At 44.4% G+C, this 16,034-nt stretch overlaps 1 protein-coding gene across 1 annotated transcript in view; it reads right to left on the bottom strand.

The window, feature by feature from the left end:
• The window catches only part of Dok5 (docking protein 5), a 145,824-nt gene that overhangs the window by 1,743 nt on the left and 128,047 nt on the right, over positions 1-16,034 (bottom strand). The window contains exon 7 of the mRNA XM_051143878.1: positions 7,657-7,777. Coding sequence (XP_050999835.1) covers positions 7,657-7,777 — 121 coding nt within the window. The remainder of the gene's footprint in view (positions 1-7,656; positions 7,778-16,034) is intronic.

Here is a 16,034-nt window from a genome sequence, read left to right as displayed (position 1 = left end):
CACATACATGCACAAACATCCATGCACACACACATGACCTCACACACATGCCATCAATGCATGTCTCACACACACACAGGTACACATACATGCACAAACATACATGCACACACACAAGACCTCACACACATGCCGTCATTGCATATCTCTCTTACACATGCTCGGATGCGCACGTGCACGTGTACGAGCGCGCGCACACACACACACACACAATTTACAAAAAAGGAACAAAAGCTTGGACACTTGTAAGCCTCAAATCTGAACCCAGACCTACTCCTAGGCTTGCAGTGGTAGTAACAGGTGTTAAAGGTTCCCAAGTGACAAGGAATCACTTCTCAGCAGCCAGGCAACTTGAACATGTGTTTTAGTCCCTTTCTGATGCTCTGCAACATAGAAGCATCCTATCCATGGGTGACAATAGAACTGGCCAGCATGCATTCCGGTATGTCTTTATTATGGCTTGGTAACAGTTTCCTGTGGGCAGCAGATATCTTAAGGTACGGTAGTCAAGAAAAAAATCCATATAGGATTCAACTGTGAGGCCCTTGTCAGGAGCTCCTTAAACACCAGAAGCTTCCAGGAAAACTGACAATGCCAACCATGCAGGGCCAAGGGAAATCCAGTGGATGAACTGAATCCTTCGGTGATGCTTGAGAGCTGGCTTTGGCTTAAGGACAGGAAACGGAGTGGAGGACTTTCTATGCACTCTGTGCACTTGTTGTCCATGTGGGCTGATGGGCTGATGGAAAGCTAAGTACCAGCTCCCACACCAGGGCCCAGGTACACTCTGGCCCATCACAGCATGGCTGACTAGAGGTGGCTACAGACAGCTCACAGATGAAGTTCTTACTGCCCATGACCTTGATGAAGGTCCCATCAGTTCTGAACTGCCCCCACCTCACTCACTACATGTCACCCATGATCCAGCAGACATGAGTTGGAAGCCTGGCTTTTCTCTCTTAACTGTTGTACAAGCTGTACCTGTGCACATATTCAGAAAACAGCATGAACGCCCCAACATAGGCACTGGCTCCGAGAACCTGTACTCCCGGGAATACACATGAACCTGAATGGGCTGAGCTCAAGCCCAAGAAAACATTCTGATCTTAGCACATGGACCTTTGACTCACAAGGGTCAGGGTCTCCTCTCAGAGCTAAGAACCATCTGATGAAACTTCCAGGGGCTCAGAACATGGGTCCCTGGCCCATTGCTCCATCCATGTGCCCCATGATTCTTAGCAAGAATTGACTGCCATGTCTCCAATCCTTAATTCTTTATTGCAGAGATGATGAGGAGGGACTGCTCCAGCTAACGCCAGCTGTCGAGATCCTCACCAGGAGGAGACAAATAAGGCCATATGGTAGATTCCGACAGAGACACACACATGATGCCATGCTTTGGGTTGTCATGCTATGTCTGAGGCATGACAAGAGAGCTTGCTTGTCCTGGCTTTTGCTTTGAAACAAATGATTCTATCTCCAAGGCAGTCTGGTGGGGGTGTTCTGAAAATCCTGGCACAATGGAAGATCTCTGGCATGAGGACGATGATTCTGAATGTGATTAACAGAAAAGGGGATGAAGGCTGAAGGCGTGAGGAGAGATGCATTGAGGGGAAGAACCCCACAGCTCACACGTGAGGCTTGCGGGCTGCTTGCTTCTCTGCAATGCTAGAATTAAAACAGGAGCCGAGTCTGATGCTTTGTGCTCAGCATCTTCGACACACCATGTGAGGGCAAGCCTTGACTGCCTGTTCCCATCATCCAACCTTGTCCTTCACACACCCCCCCCTCATCTCTGCCTCAGGATCTTTGCATTTGCGAACCTGTCTAGGAAGAACGGTCTTTGCCTCCCTCTGCCCCTCCATAGGGCTGCCTCTTCTAGAGTTGAAGTCTTGGTGTAAATGCTGTGACTTCCAACAGCTACCTGATCTAAACAAGATGCTCAAGCCAGTAACTATGCCCCCCGCTTTGTGTGAACACTTTCTATAAAAACTATAACCACATTCCCTGTTATGGCTACATAATTCAAATTTGAAATCGATGTCTAATTGTTCACTCTTTACTCCTCATTAGCTTCCAGGCTGCCAATGGGAAGATAGATGCCTGGGCAGGAGCCACATACACACCTGTCATCCAGCATGGTGCTAGCATAAAGTATATGCTCAATTAAAAGGCATTTGGTCAATGAGTAAATAGGTAGATGAGGAAAGAAACCAGAACATTATCTCTTCGCTAGATAGTATGCCCGTTGTCTTACAGAGAATAACTTTTTTGTTTTACATTTTATTTATTTATTCCCTGTGTGTTTTTCTCATGTGTGCACGTGTCGCTACACACACACTGATGGGTCAGAGAACAACTTGAGGGACTGAGTTCTCTCCTCCACTACATGGGTCCCGGGGACTGAAGCTAGGTTGTCCGGCTCAGTGTCAGATGCACTTGTCCACTGAGGGGCCTCACTGGCCTGACCATAGAACTATCTTTGTGGGGTGCAATGGTGAGATCTCTACTAGTTTTCACATTGTGATTTTTTTGTCATTGTCTACACTGTGAAATCTTGCTTTTAGTTGTTTTATCTGTTGCATTGCTGAATCCTCTGGATATGTGAACCAACAAAATTTTATTGACTTTATCTTTCGTGGATTTCTCGCAGATTTTATACTAAAGGTCCCTCACATGTTGCCTTTGTATTATCCTAACCATAGAATAGTATTTCTGCATAAAAACTAGAAACAGTGGGAGGGGCAGAGAAGATGAATTAAGTACAGTTTCATGAATTTAGCACAAGTCTAAGAGAGTCTACTTCCCTCGCTGCACCAACAATAATAAAACGCTATTCCCAATCTTACCAGTAGGTGGCACACTATACCTAAATTTGAGATGACTATTTTTCTCAAACCAGTTTGCTAAATTCTCCTTTAGAGGACTGTGTGGTTTTTCAGATTTCACCTAGAGACACCAGGAAACTTCAGCTTGAACTCACTCCATCGACATAAGTCAGCTCTTCCCTTGGCTGTTTATCCAGGCACTCAAAGCAGCACAGAGGACTTGGAGTCACGAAGACTCAGTGGGGCCAGGGGAGTGCTTCTGTTAGTAGACTACTTGCCTAGCATGCACAAAGCCCTGGGTTCTGCCCTCCAGGGACAGTGTCACAATCCTACCAATCAAGATAGGGAGACAACGACATCAGAAATCCAAGGTCCTCCTTGGCTACACAGTGTGTTTGGAGCCAGCCTGGGCTACATGAGACCCTATCTCAGGAAGAAAGACTTGGTGCTTTCTCACATCCTACCATTCAGTAAATGATGGTGACCCTATGCAAGACACAGAAAACGACAGGATAGAACCAGCTGTGACATGCCTGTCCTCCTGGACATTATTGCTTCCCAGAAGTGTAGATTTTACTAATGGAGTAGTCATGTGATCAAGCAATGAAATTCAAACTGTGATCTGGTTCCTGTTGAAGAGACTGGTCTCTTCATCTCAGGAGTTCCACTAACCAGGTTTATGCACCAGGAACAGAAAATAGGGGTGTGGAGCTCCAAAGGGAGCTGCAGGGGAGCCTGGGAAAATGAGGAAGAACTCAGTAGAATTTTGGGGACAGTACTATAGTCCATAAAAAAAAAAAAAAAAAAAAAAAAAAACTTGCCAGAGAAGGGATGCCAGCAAAAAGGGTGAAGGGCAGCTGATGTGACTGACTCGAGCACAGAGCAGGTATGGATGACAAAAAGATACTTTTTTCTGTGATCATCTACCTATCCATCTATCCATCTATCCATCCATCCATCCATCCTTCCTTCCATCCAACCATCTATCTACCCATTCATTCTTCCTTCCATCCAACCATCCATCTATTCACCCACCCATCCATACATCCATCCAATCATCCATCTACCCACTCACCCACCCACCCATCCATACATCCATCCAATCATCCATCTATCCATCCACCCACCCATCCATCTACTTACCTACCCATCCACCCACCCACCATCCATCCAACCATCCATCCTTCCATCCATCTATCCATCCATCCACCCACTGATTCCTTCATGTGATACTTAGTTTGAAATGTGAGCTTGTCACAACTGAAAACCACCCAAGAAGAGACTCTCAGCTGAAGAATTCTCTATCTAGGTTATTGGCTTATGGGCATGCCTGTAGGGAACGGTCCCAACTCTTAACTGCCCCAGCCCACTGTAAGCAGCACTGTTTGCTACTCTTGGCCCTGGACTGTATAAAAATAAAGAAAGCTTGCTGAGCCTGTGATCAGGAAGCTCGGACTAGGGCTCAGTCTACCAATGAAGCCACATCCCTAGTACCCTGTCTTCTCTCTGCTTTTGGATGTGGCTGTTAGGTGACCAGCTGCTTGAGTTTTGCCTTGACCTCTCCTGAGTGAAGACTACAGCCCTGGAGCCATAAGCTACCACAAACCCTCGCCTGTGTTGCTGTGGGTCAGGGTATTTGTCACAGCAACAGAAATGAAGCTAGGACACCACATTCATAGGTTCCGTGAGTTCAGTCTTGGGCATGTTCTTTTCCAGTGTAGGGGCTGCACAAGCCATCTAAATCCTACGTCAAGGATGCACCATACAGGTTCATTGGTCAGCTTATGTATCAGTCAGAGATAAGTAGGCCGATTTTCTTTCTATAAAGTATCAGAGGGCACATTTAAAAAGATAAGAAAGACTTTAAGTCCAGTGTTGAATTGGGAGATCTTGCAGTCTCCCAGGGAGCAGACCCATCTTGCACATCAAAGGATTTGTTTCTCAAGAGGAATGACTAGGATCCCAGTGAGGCCTGGCTTCCCTGCCCTTCCCTATGGCCCCAGAGAAGTGTTTCTTATCAAGAGCATTTAGGAGAAGCTCCTGAGGTCTTGTTCAAGCACTGTAGCTGGAGAAGACCCACCCCTCCTATTTTAGAATGCCCTGAGAAAGTCCTAAAAATTTGCACATCTAGCACTTCCCTAGTGATGGTGATCCATTGGTCTTGAGCCCAGAGGACTGTTTCTAGAACCTGGACTCTAGCCTTTGGCCAGACTTTGCATGGGTGTCTCTTTAAAAGAAGGGCCCAGTCGGGAACAAGGCAAGGCTGCCCACTCTCTCCATATCTCTTCAATATAGTACTCGAAGTTCTAGCCAGAGCAATAAGACAACAAAAGGAGATCAAGGGGATCCAAATGGGAAAGGAGGAAGTCAAATTATCCCTCTTTGCAGATGATATGATAGTGTACATAAGTGACCCTCAAAACTCCACCAGAGAACTCCTAAAGCTGATAAACACCTTCAGCAAATTGGCTGGATACAAAATTAACTCAAAAAAGTCTGTAGCCTTCCTATACACAAATGACAAGCTTGCAGAGGAAGAAATTAGGAAAACCACACCCTTCACATTAGCCACAAGCAATATAAAATATCTAGGAGTTACCCTAACTAAGCAAGTGAAGGACTTGTATGAAAAAAATTTCAAAACTCTGAAGAAAGAGATTGAAGATGACCTGAGAAGATGGCGTGATCTTCCTTGCTCATGGATCGGGAGAATTAACATAGTAAAAATGGCCATCCTACCAAAAGCAATCTACAGATTCAATGCAATCCCTATCAAAATAACTACACAATTTTTTAAAGACATTGAAAGTTCATTCTGAACTTCATATGGAAAAACAAAAACCCAGAATAGCTAAAACAATCTTGTACAATAAAAGATGCTCCGGAGGAATCTCCATACCTGATCTCAAACTGTACTATAAAGCAATAGTACTTAAACAGCATGGTACTGGCACAGCAACAGGCTGGTTGATCAGTGGAATCGAATCGAAGACCCAGATATGAATCCACACACATATGGTCACTTGATTTTTGACAAAGAAGCCAAATCCATTCAATGGAAAAAGGATAGCATCTTCAACAAATGGTGCTGGTCTAACTGGAGGTCTATGTGTAAAAAAATGAAACTGGACCCATATTTGTCACCTTGCACAAAACTCAATCCAAGTGGATTAAAGACCTCAACATAAAACCAGAGACACTAACTCACTTAGAAGAAAAAGTGGAAAGAGCCTGGAACATATTGGCACAGGAGACAACTTCCTGAACAGAACACCAACGGCCCAGGCCTTAATGTCAACCATTAATAAATGGGACCTCATGAGGCTGAGAAGCTTCTGTAAGGCAGGAGACACTGTCAAGAGAACAAAGCGACAGCCTACAGACTGGGAAAAAATCTTCACCAACCCTACATCTGACAAAGGTCTAATATCCAAAATATATAAAGAACTCAAGAAATTAAACACCACCAAACCGAATAACCCAATTGAGAAATGGGGCTTGGAACTAAACAGAGAATTCTCAACAGAGGAGTATCAAATGGCTGAGAACACTTAAAGAAATGCTCAACCTCCTTAGTCATCAGGGAAATGCAAATCAAAACAACTCTGAGATTCCATCTTACACCCATCAGAATGGCTAAGATCAAAAATTCAAGCGACACCACATGCTGGCGAGGATGTGGGAGAGAGGAACACTCCTTCATTGCTGGTGGGAATGCAAACTAGTACAGCCACTTTGGAAATCTATCTGGTGCTATCTCAGAAAAATGGCAATAGGGCTTCCTCAAGACCAGCTATCCCACTCCTTGGAATATACCCAGAAGATGCTCCAGCACACAACAAGAAAATTTGCTCAACCATGTTCATAGCAGCCTTATTCATAATAGCCAGAACATGGAAACAGCCTAAGTGTCCCTCAGTAGAAGAGTGGATAAAGAAACTGTGGTACATATACACTATGGAATACTACTCAGCTATTAAAAACAAGGAATTCCCGAAATTTGTGGATAAATGGATTGAGCTAGAAATGATCATAATGAGTGAGTTAACCCAGAAGCAGAAAGAATCAAATGGTATATACTCACTTATATCTGCATACTAGCCCAAGGGGCATGTCCCACGAAAGCCTTCACTTACCAGGAAACTGGGACAGAGGGGAAGGCATCCTATTGGGACTCTAAATGAGAGACGCATGGGAGAACAGCAAAATAAAAGGATCCAGAGGGTCCTAGAAATCTACAAGTAGAACAATATGATAGGCAGATTTGGGCCCAGGGGTCCCGCTCAAACTAAGGCACCAGCCAAGGACAATACAGGAGGTAAACTTTAAACCCCTTCCCAGATCTAGCCAATGGTCAGAATATTCTCCACAGTTGAGTGGAGAGTGTGATACGACTTTCTCACATACTCTGGTGCCTCACATTTGACCATGTCCCCTGGAGGGGGAGACCTGGTGGCACTCAGAGGAAGGACAGCAAGTAGCCAAGAAGAGACTTGATACCCTATGAGAATATATAGGGGGACGTAATCCCCCTCAGGAACAGTCATAGGGGAGGGGAATAATGGGAAAATGGGGGGGGGGGAGGAATGGGAGGATACAAGGGATGGGATAAACATTGAGATGTAACAAGAATAAATTAATAAAAAAAAAAAAAAAAAAAAGAAGGGCCCAGAAATCTACATTTTAAACAAATTCCCTGGGGACACTTTAAGGCCTCAATGGAGGTCCTCAGCCTTGGGAGGTAGCTTGGTGGAATACACCAGATTAACTAGTCCCTCATCTGAGAAGCCAGAATCAGGCCCACACCAAGGCAGTGTGCCCTGCTTACCTTGCAGATGGTACAGCTGCCCTGTACTATGCTGTCTTGTGATGTGCTGCCAGTAGGCGCTTCGGGGCAGAGGCACCACAGTGCTCAGTGAGGCAGCCCGTTCACTCATCTTCATCTGCAGCTGGAATTACAGAGGAAAGAGAGGTGAGTCAGCAAGACAGAACCTCACAGAGACCTGAGGAAGGGGAGAATGAGACTCATGAAAGTAAGAGTGTCCAAACCACAGAACAGCTGTCCACACACTAAGGATCCACTCATGGTACTAGGTAGTCTCTGGCTTTACCTTCTTAGAAGCTCCATGCTTCATCCTATTGGCAACACCAACTTCTTTTTGGGGGCCACACTCCCACTTATCTCAACCCTCAACCAGCCCTCAGCAGGTGACCTTACCACCCATTCTGTGGTTAAGCAGGTAACCCATGTCAGACCGAAATGATGTAATCATCTGGGACTCTATTAAATATGGAACAACCAATAGACGTGAGCTAAGGATTTGTGGCAATTATATTAGTTGTTTTATCCTCTGGGTCTAGAATACTTCCTGACACATAGTAGGTATGAAAGGTAGGTACTGAGGGAAGGCGTCTTATCATGGAAGTAGAAAGGGGAGCAGAGATCATCTTGGAAGGACAAAGAAAAGATGTGATAGTGAACAGATACCAGTGAGAGCAAGGCAGTCAAGGAAAAAGAGTGAGCGCTGGACAAGCCTTCGCTGAGACCCAGTGGCCAACCCCAGGCTTTTCGGCAACCTGAGCCAAGGACTTCTCCACTCAAGCTGGTTGAGTCGGATCTGTTGCCAGTGTCAGAAAACAAAAGCAACCTGTCTGCTTGACCAAGGTGCCTTCACTCAACCATACACTGACGTAAGTGCTGAGGGAGTAAACGTGCCTTTGTGCAACAGTCCTCTGTTCTAGGTACTGAGGAACAAAGATGCCTTTGCTCAATTGTCCTCTGATCTAAGTACTGAGGTGTAAAAGGGGAGATTTTACATCACAGGGCAGCTTAGATGGGACAGGAGCATTGGTGAGAAAGAGTGTTTGAGGCTTTTGCTCTGGGTCTTTGGGATAGAAGCTGGTTCCTTCTGGTGTTTCTCTCTGCACTTTAAACTCTTAAGCTTTTAGGCTGGTAGCCTTGCTATTTGAGGCCACTGGTTGTGGTGAGAAACTGAGCATTCTTAACTCTTAACTGTCAGGCTGATGCCTCTGGCTACTGTACTTTAACCCTTAAACTTTCAGGTTAGTGGCCTTGCTATTTGGGGTTGCTAGTCGTGGAGAGAAGAAAGAAAGAGAAGACCATATACCCACACAAACATAGGATGCTCCCAATGCCTAGTCTCTCTGCTTTGGCAAGGTCTAGGGTAGGATCTGGTACGTGACGGAGAATCCCTAGTCCCTTTATCTCTTGGTACATGATGCAGAATCGCCATTCCCTTTATCTCTTGGGTTGCCATGCTGATGGCTCAGGCAAGTGATTACAACTGAAAGAAGAAAGAGGGGAGGGAGCCTAGGATTCCTTCTCCAGTGACTTGGGACTGGTCACATTGCTGCTAATGAGGAAAACTTAAACTGACCACTCTTTTCTCTGCAGCCAGGGTGTAAAAGTGGCTTCTAGGCCCCCCGCCAAAAAAAAAAAAAAAAAAAAAAAAAAAAAAAAACCCACAAAAAACAAAAAACAAAAACAAAACAAAACAAACAAACAAACAAAAACAAAAAAAACCTGTAGAGGGGGTGTAAAAGGAGGCTCTTTGATCTGGAGATATGCCTCTTTGCAGAGATCTTCTGTCAGCTAAAGTCTGCCTGCTTGTCTGAGAGTGCTGAAGAGGAGCCCTGAGTCTGTTAACATACTTGTGAATCTACAAGGGAACAAAAGATAAGACAGAGATAGAAAATAGACCATTCACAAGCACAAGCATTCAAGGAGAAAGGGTGGATGAAGTTAAAAACTTTAACTTCAATCCCATTTATTGTCTGCTTACAGCTTTTATACTTCTTAGAAAAAGAATTACCTCATAGCCAAAAAGGCGGTTAATCACAAGAACGGATGAATTCTAAAGTACAACAAGTTACATCTTTTAAAACTAAATATGTCTTATTTATGTATCACTATATGAGTTCATAGTGAGTTCAGAGTGACAAAGGTTGACAAGGCCTAAAGGTTAACAGGGTCTAAAAGTTACAAGAATATATGTCTTTTCAATTAGGACTGACCTGGCTACACATTTTTTTTTTTTTTTTTTTTTTTTTTTTTTTTTAGCTATCTCTTAGTTTATAGTGAGTTTGGGACAATAATTTTATCTGTCTTTCATTCTAAGAAACAAAGTAAATTTAAAATGACAGCACATAATGCCATAAGGTGACAAGGTATAATGAATTATAGCAGAACTGTTTGTATACTTGGACATTAAGGCTTATACTTAACTTAGATATTTCTAGGTAGTCCCATTATATTTTGGGTTTATGGAAAGTTTAAACCAACTTGCCTATATTTACGGTGCATACCAGAATTCATGGTGCCATGTGGAGTGAAGGCTTATCTGATGCCAGAGATCTGCCTCAAGGCTGTCCCCTAGTGAGGCATCTGGAGGCCCGCAAAAGCGTTTATTGCAGCTATAAACTTTCTAAAAGTGTTTTTAGAAGATCTAAGACAAATTTACTTTTAAAATTGTGCGAATCAAAGCAGGAATTCCATAATCAGGGATTAACTCATATGAACAGCAGTACACCTTCAATAAGATCATAGAAGAAGTTTGTTCAGTTAGAACTGGTCAATACCCAGAAAGCGACGGTTCACATCAATGCCAGATGTTAGAGAGATGCAGCAGTGTACAATTGACGGGGTCGTCAGAGGTTGGAAGCAATTCTGGGGTGCAGCGCATTACAGACCTTGCAAAATGCCAGATCCCTTCCAGAGATCTCTCATGCCCGTTGAACTCTCCAAATCAATGGCTCTTGACATCGTGTCAGAGTCTGGAAGCAATTCTAGGGGTGCATCATGATACAGACCTTGCAAAATACTGAAACCATCTAAGACAAAGGTTCTCTATGCATGAAAAACTACCTCATTCAAAAAATAGATACAATTGCTACATTAAAAGGGAGTTACAACAGGACTAGTGGCTACAAGTTCTTTCATTAGAACTATATCTCCCTAGCCACTTTAGTTCATAAGTTTAAAGTGGAGGTTTTATCTATATGTCCATTATGAATTCAAAGCAGAAGTTTTACCTTTCCTTGTTTCATATGTACATTATGTGTTCAAAGGATAATCTTTTTTATGTCAAGGTCTTCCCAAGAAACAGGTATATTTCTTGTCTTGTAAAGCTAACTGTTTTTCTGTTATTTCTATAATCATATGGTTTTTCTTATCACAGTGTACACCTGGGCCTTATCCTTGGACTAAATCTAGGATGAAAGTATTTCCTTGATCGTTAATTTATTTCAATTTTGTTCTCCTTCTTGGTATAAGTCAAGGATTTCAAAGAGCTTTTAGCTAATTTGAAGGAGGGTAGAAGTTACTTGAATCAATTCAGAAATCACCATTAGGAACTACAAAATCATCTTTATACAATTCTGCAGGAAATTTGCCCAACACAGAGAGCAACACTTATGGTGCAATAGGCAGTGAGGGATTCTCTATTCCATGTCAGGCATACAAGCCAAACATGAAAAAGGCAGTATATAAACAATGAGCAGCCTTGAGGGAAAATCCCTAGGGCTTTGCCAAAACCAGAGATACAGTCATTCATCAGCCATGTTAAAAACAAAAAACAAAAAAACAAAAACAAAAACAAAAAACAAAGAAAAACAAACAAAAACAAACAACAAAAAAAAATGAGGGGGCTGCCTCCAGGAAGCTTGCTTGCTTGCTTTTGCCAATTCAGCATGCAATTGGCCCCAGCACTGAGGGAGCAAAGGGCCAACACAGAAGTTGGGGATCTTGAGAAGAAAGAGGCCCACTCTGCCACAGCAGGCGGCCTATCGCACTGGAATAGACTCCAGAGAGAAGCAGCCGGGACCACGTGCACGAGGCAGGGGATGTGATGGGAAGTGGTCCCCACATATCATCCTATCAGAATGCTGGTCTCGGGCATCTACGATACAGCTTTCTCATGCCAGGGCACAACCACTGCTCTCTAATTTGACACCCTCGTTACATGAGCACTGGGTAAGTCATTGGAGCTCTTTAAAAAAAAAAGAGAGAGAGAAAATATTCCTCCAGACATGGATTTAAGTAGGATGTGTGTGTCTCAGTATATACCTTGTGATCATCAAAAACTGGAGGTTATACCTAAGCACGCCACAGTCACGGCCTGAGTAGTTAGTTGCTCCTAGACACAAAAGGATACTCGGCAACAGTTTTCCCCGGAAACAGGAGAATTAAAGAACAGAAAACGAAACAAGAGTGTATGCTGTACCATGAAGGAAGCGCAACAGACCACAGGGTGTGACATGAAAAGCAGAGGCATTTAGTACGATGGTGATGAGGATGATGATGACGACCGTGGTGCTGATGGTGACTTGTTGTAAGGATGATGATAACAGTAGTAGTGACAATGCGGTGGGTAATGGCAGTGATGACAGTGAGGACGGCGGTAGCAATTATGATGGTCAAGAAGATGGTGGCAGTGATGGAGATGTTGATTATGATGGTCATGACAAGGTTGACAGTGGTGATAATGATGGTGACAGTGATGTGCAAAGACCATTTAAAGTTTCTTTTAAAGAGAGGAACCTCCCGTACACATATGCCTTCAGCCCAGGTGGGTTCGAGCCAAATGCCTGCACATTCTCTCAATAAAACCAAATAATATTAAGCTCCGCACCCAGGAGACCGAAACTCATTGCAGCTGATGTGATTCAACTTGCAAAAGAGATAATAAACAATCACTCAAAGATAATTTAATTTCTATGCAGTGCATCACCAATGCTGGATTGAATTTTTGGCCCCTGTCATAACTGCCTAGTTACCCAACTATGTCCCCACATGACATTAGAAAGCACAGAGCCTTCATGGGGCAGTTTTTCCAAAAATCGGACTCTGAGATCAAAAGGTGGGAAGGGAGAGTGAGCACTGAGGCCGCTCTTGTCCCTTTCTGTCCTCAGGTCACCCAGAAAGAAAATCAAGTGTTAACCAGTGACATCCGACCTCATTTGCACGCAATGTGAGAGATGAAGGAAGGAAAAAGATGAATGTGGACACCCCAGTGATTTGATTTTCTTAATATAAGGTTATATTTAATATAATAAAAATTTTAATATAAAGGAAACCCTTGGGGAACAGCAGTCATTTCGAATTATTTGCTACATTACTGCAAATCTGTTTGGATGACCTGGCACTATCTGGAGATATTTTTAGAAAGCTTATTTATTTAGTAACAAGAATGAAGCGACACTGGTGTTGTGTTTTGTAGAGAGCAGCACAAAAGCTTGGCTCCTTATCCCTCCCTCAGCCCTTTGAAAGAACACCCAATTCTATGAAAGGATCAGCTTTTTAAAAACTGCCCTTGGAGAAAAATGACAAGAAGAGACTGTGTCATTGGACAATGTGAAAACAACTGAATGGTGCTTTAAAAGTGAGAGGATCCTGGGCACACTATCCCCAAGCCACTTGGAGACAGACTGGTGGGGGCTGCTTGCTCCTCCATGCTTCTGGGGTCACTGGAGCTCATAGAGGGCCGTGAGGGGAGCCACTGTCCCACCGTAGCAGAAACTCCCACTGTCTCACAAGGCTGAAAGGGATCCTTATTGTCCAGTGTGCAAGTATTAGATGGATGGTCGAAAACAGCCACGTGCTACGGGAGTACAGGAAGTATTTTATAAAGGAGAAAAGCCTAGTTCTCCCCAGGTACCCAAATGTGAATCCTCCAATATGGCCGCTAATTGATATTCTCCAGGGGAATGTTGCCGCCCACAGTGGGGAGCTGTCCCCACCTCAATACAATGAAGACAACCCTCCATGGATGTGACCAAAGCCCACCTTCCAGGTGATTTTAGAATCTAGTAAGTCGGTAGTTACCACTAGCCACTGCAGCTGGCATGAGGAGGTCCAGGTAATAAGGATGGAAGAAATAATATTTTCAAAGGGTGGGCACTGGTGGGTATGCGTCTACACAGCAAGACTGCCTGGTCTGGGCACGCCCCCCCTCCAAGACAGCCCTGGGTGCTGTGCTCATCCTCAGTTTACCAAGGAGTACTGTCCAAAGCAGCTGTAAAGGGCTTTGTCTATGTCACATCTGACTTCCCGGGTCTTTAGAGAAAAGTCACTGTGCAAAGCTTCCTGGCCTAAGCAACACAGCAGACCTTCTTCCAACTGGCCCAGTGCCTCTGAGCTCTGTGGGAAAGGAGGCCAGGTGTGAAAGGGGACAAGCCGTATATCCTAGCTGACCCATGCACTCATGTCCCATGTCTCCTAATACACACACTTCTCTCTACATGAAACATAGGAAACCTCCTTCCATGCTGCGTCCAGCTCATGTCTGTACAGTGACTACGTCATGAAGCATCCAGGTTGGACTACCTAGCTAAGGAGCTGGCTAAGAAGCCAGCTAAGGAACCAAGTGCTGCCAAGAGCGCGCGGACCAGCTGCTTGGGAGGCGGTGCTCTCAACTCTCTTACAACCTCATGCCTTGCTGCCGCCTTCACTTCTCAGTTCGGCCACTTCCCACCATGACTGGATGCCATCACTCTTCTGCCTTCAAGCCTGAGGGAGGGTACATATAAGCGGGCAAAACACCCAAACATATAAAACACATAAACCCTTTTTTAAAAGTCAGATTGTCATAAAAATAAAAACAGATCTGATGCTTGTGATCACATGTATGAACCTGAAATAACTGCACTTGGTGAAAGATCCCACCATAAATAACATCGTATTTCTAACTTCCAATTATATGAAATTCTCAGGAGAAATGAGTCCCTGGGCAAAAGTAGATGTGCCTGATGTGCAAAGGAGACAGGGTTTTCTTAGGAGATAGTGAAAATTTTCTGTAATTCATTACAGCCTCACAGTTCTAAATATAAAACCACTAACTGCATAACTTAAAGATATAAAGTATGTTCCTTCCTCAAGTGAGTTGTCACCAAAGCTACGAAGTTAGCTACCTGTACCTGCGATACAAGCTGCTCTGAGACTGTGAGTTAGTGCTTATCTTCCAAGTCAAGTGGTCTCAGGGAAAGCAAGAGCCCAGGCATATTCTAGCCATTAGATATCAATACAGGACATTGTCACTTGCAAAGTTCATATTGAGAAGTGCACAGTTGAGTTACCCCCTCAAAACAACAACAACAACAAAAGCACGCACACACACACACACACAGAGTGCAGAAATACACTCTCATAAAGTTTATGGATGTTCCTGGGCTGCATTCATAACTATCCTTGGCTGTGTGCAGCCTCTGAGCTCTGGATTAGACACTCTTTCCCTGGAGACCTGAGTGGCCATTGGTCAGATCAATGCCTAAGCAAATCATATAAGAGCCCTCGCAACATTCCCAACATCACAGGCTGTCTGCCAAGGTCCCTCCTTCTAGTAAGAAAATCCTACTAACTCTCTGGGGGACAGAAAGAATTCTAATGACCAGGCACCTGGGCCCCCACAGCACCTGGAAAGTAACAGCAGCTGACCACCCTACAGCTGCCAGCATTTCGGGGATCCTTCAGTCTGACTGGCAGGAACATGTTCCTTGTGCCTTTTTATGAAGCTGAGCCCAGGCATGCACAGCAGTAGGGGTCTCCCTTTGCTTCTGCAGCAGGGATGTTTGGAGCAATAGCACAGCACAGCCAGGTAGAATTGTTGCCCGCTGCAGTCAGTCCTGGAACATGGGCCATGCTGTGACCCTGGTCTGCACCTGCTCAGAAGCAAAGGTGCATCTCCACTTGGCAGATGCTCCTGACTAGGAGTCCCGAAATCATCCTTCTCAGGCTCACTGACTTCCCCTGGTTGCAGTCGAAAGTAACCCGAGGTGGACTTGGGCAATCCCCATGTGCAAGCAATGCCATTGCCGTTGTGTTGCCCATTCAACCCGGCCCTGGAAGGACAGCACCAGGATACTGTTGGAAAGAAGAACCAAGTGAGTCAGGAGCCATACCTATACTTGTGTGTATTTTGCACCTAAGCTTATGTAAGCCCTTTCCTTTTTCTTTTTTTCTTTCTTTTCTCTTCCTTTCATCTCTCCCTCCCTCCCTTCACACCTTCTTCCCTCCCCCTTTAAAGATAGGGTCATGTGCAGCTGCTGCTGGCTTCAAATTCACTATCTAACCAAGGATGAGCTTGAACTTCTGCTCTTCTTGCCTCTGTCTCCTAATTGCTGAGATCACAGGCACGTGCTGGTTTATATGGTGATCAAGCCCGCGGCTTCCTTCATGCTTCATGCCTGCCA

Source organism: Acomys russatus, chromosome 4, assembly GCF_903995435.1.
Source record: "Acomys russatus chromosome 4, mAcoRus1.1, whole genome shotgun sequence".
NCBI classification, from domain to species: Eukaryota; Metazoa; Chordata; class Mammalia; order Rodentia; family Muridae; genus Acomys; species Acomys russatus.
The sequence above is the reverse complement of the archived record's forward strand: the minus strand, read 5'-3'. Positions and strand labels throughout refer to the sequence as shown.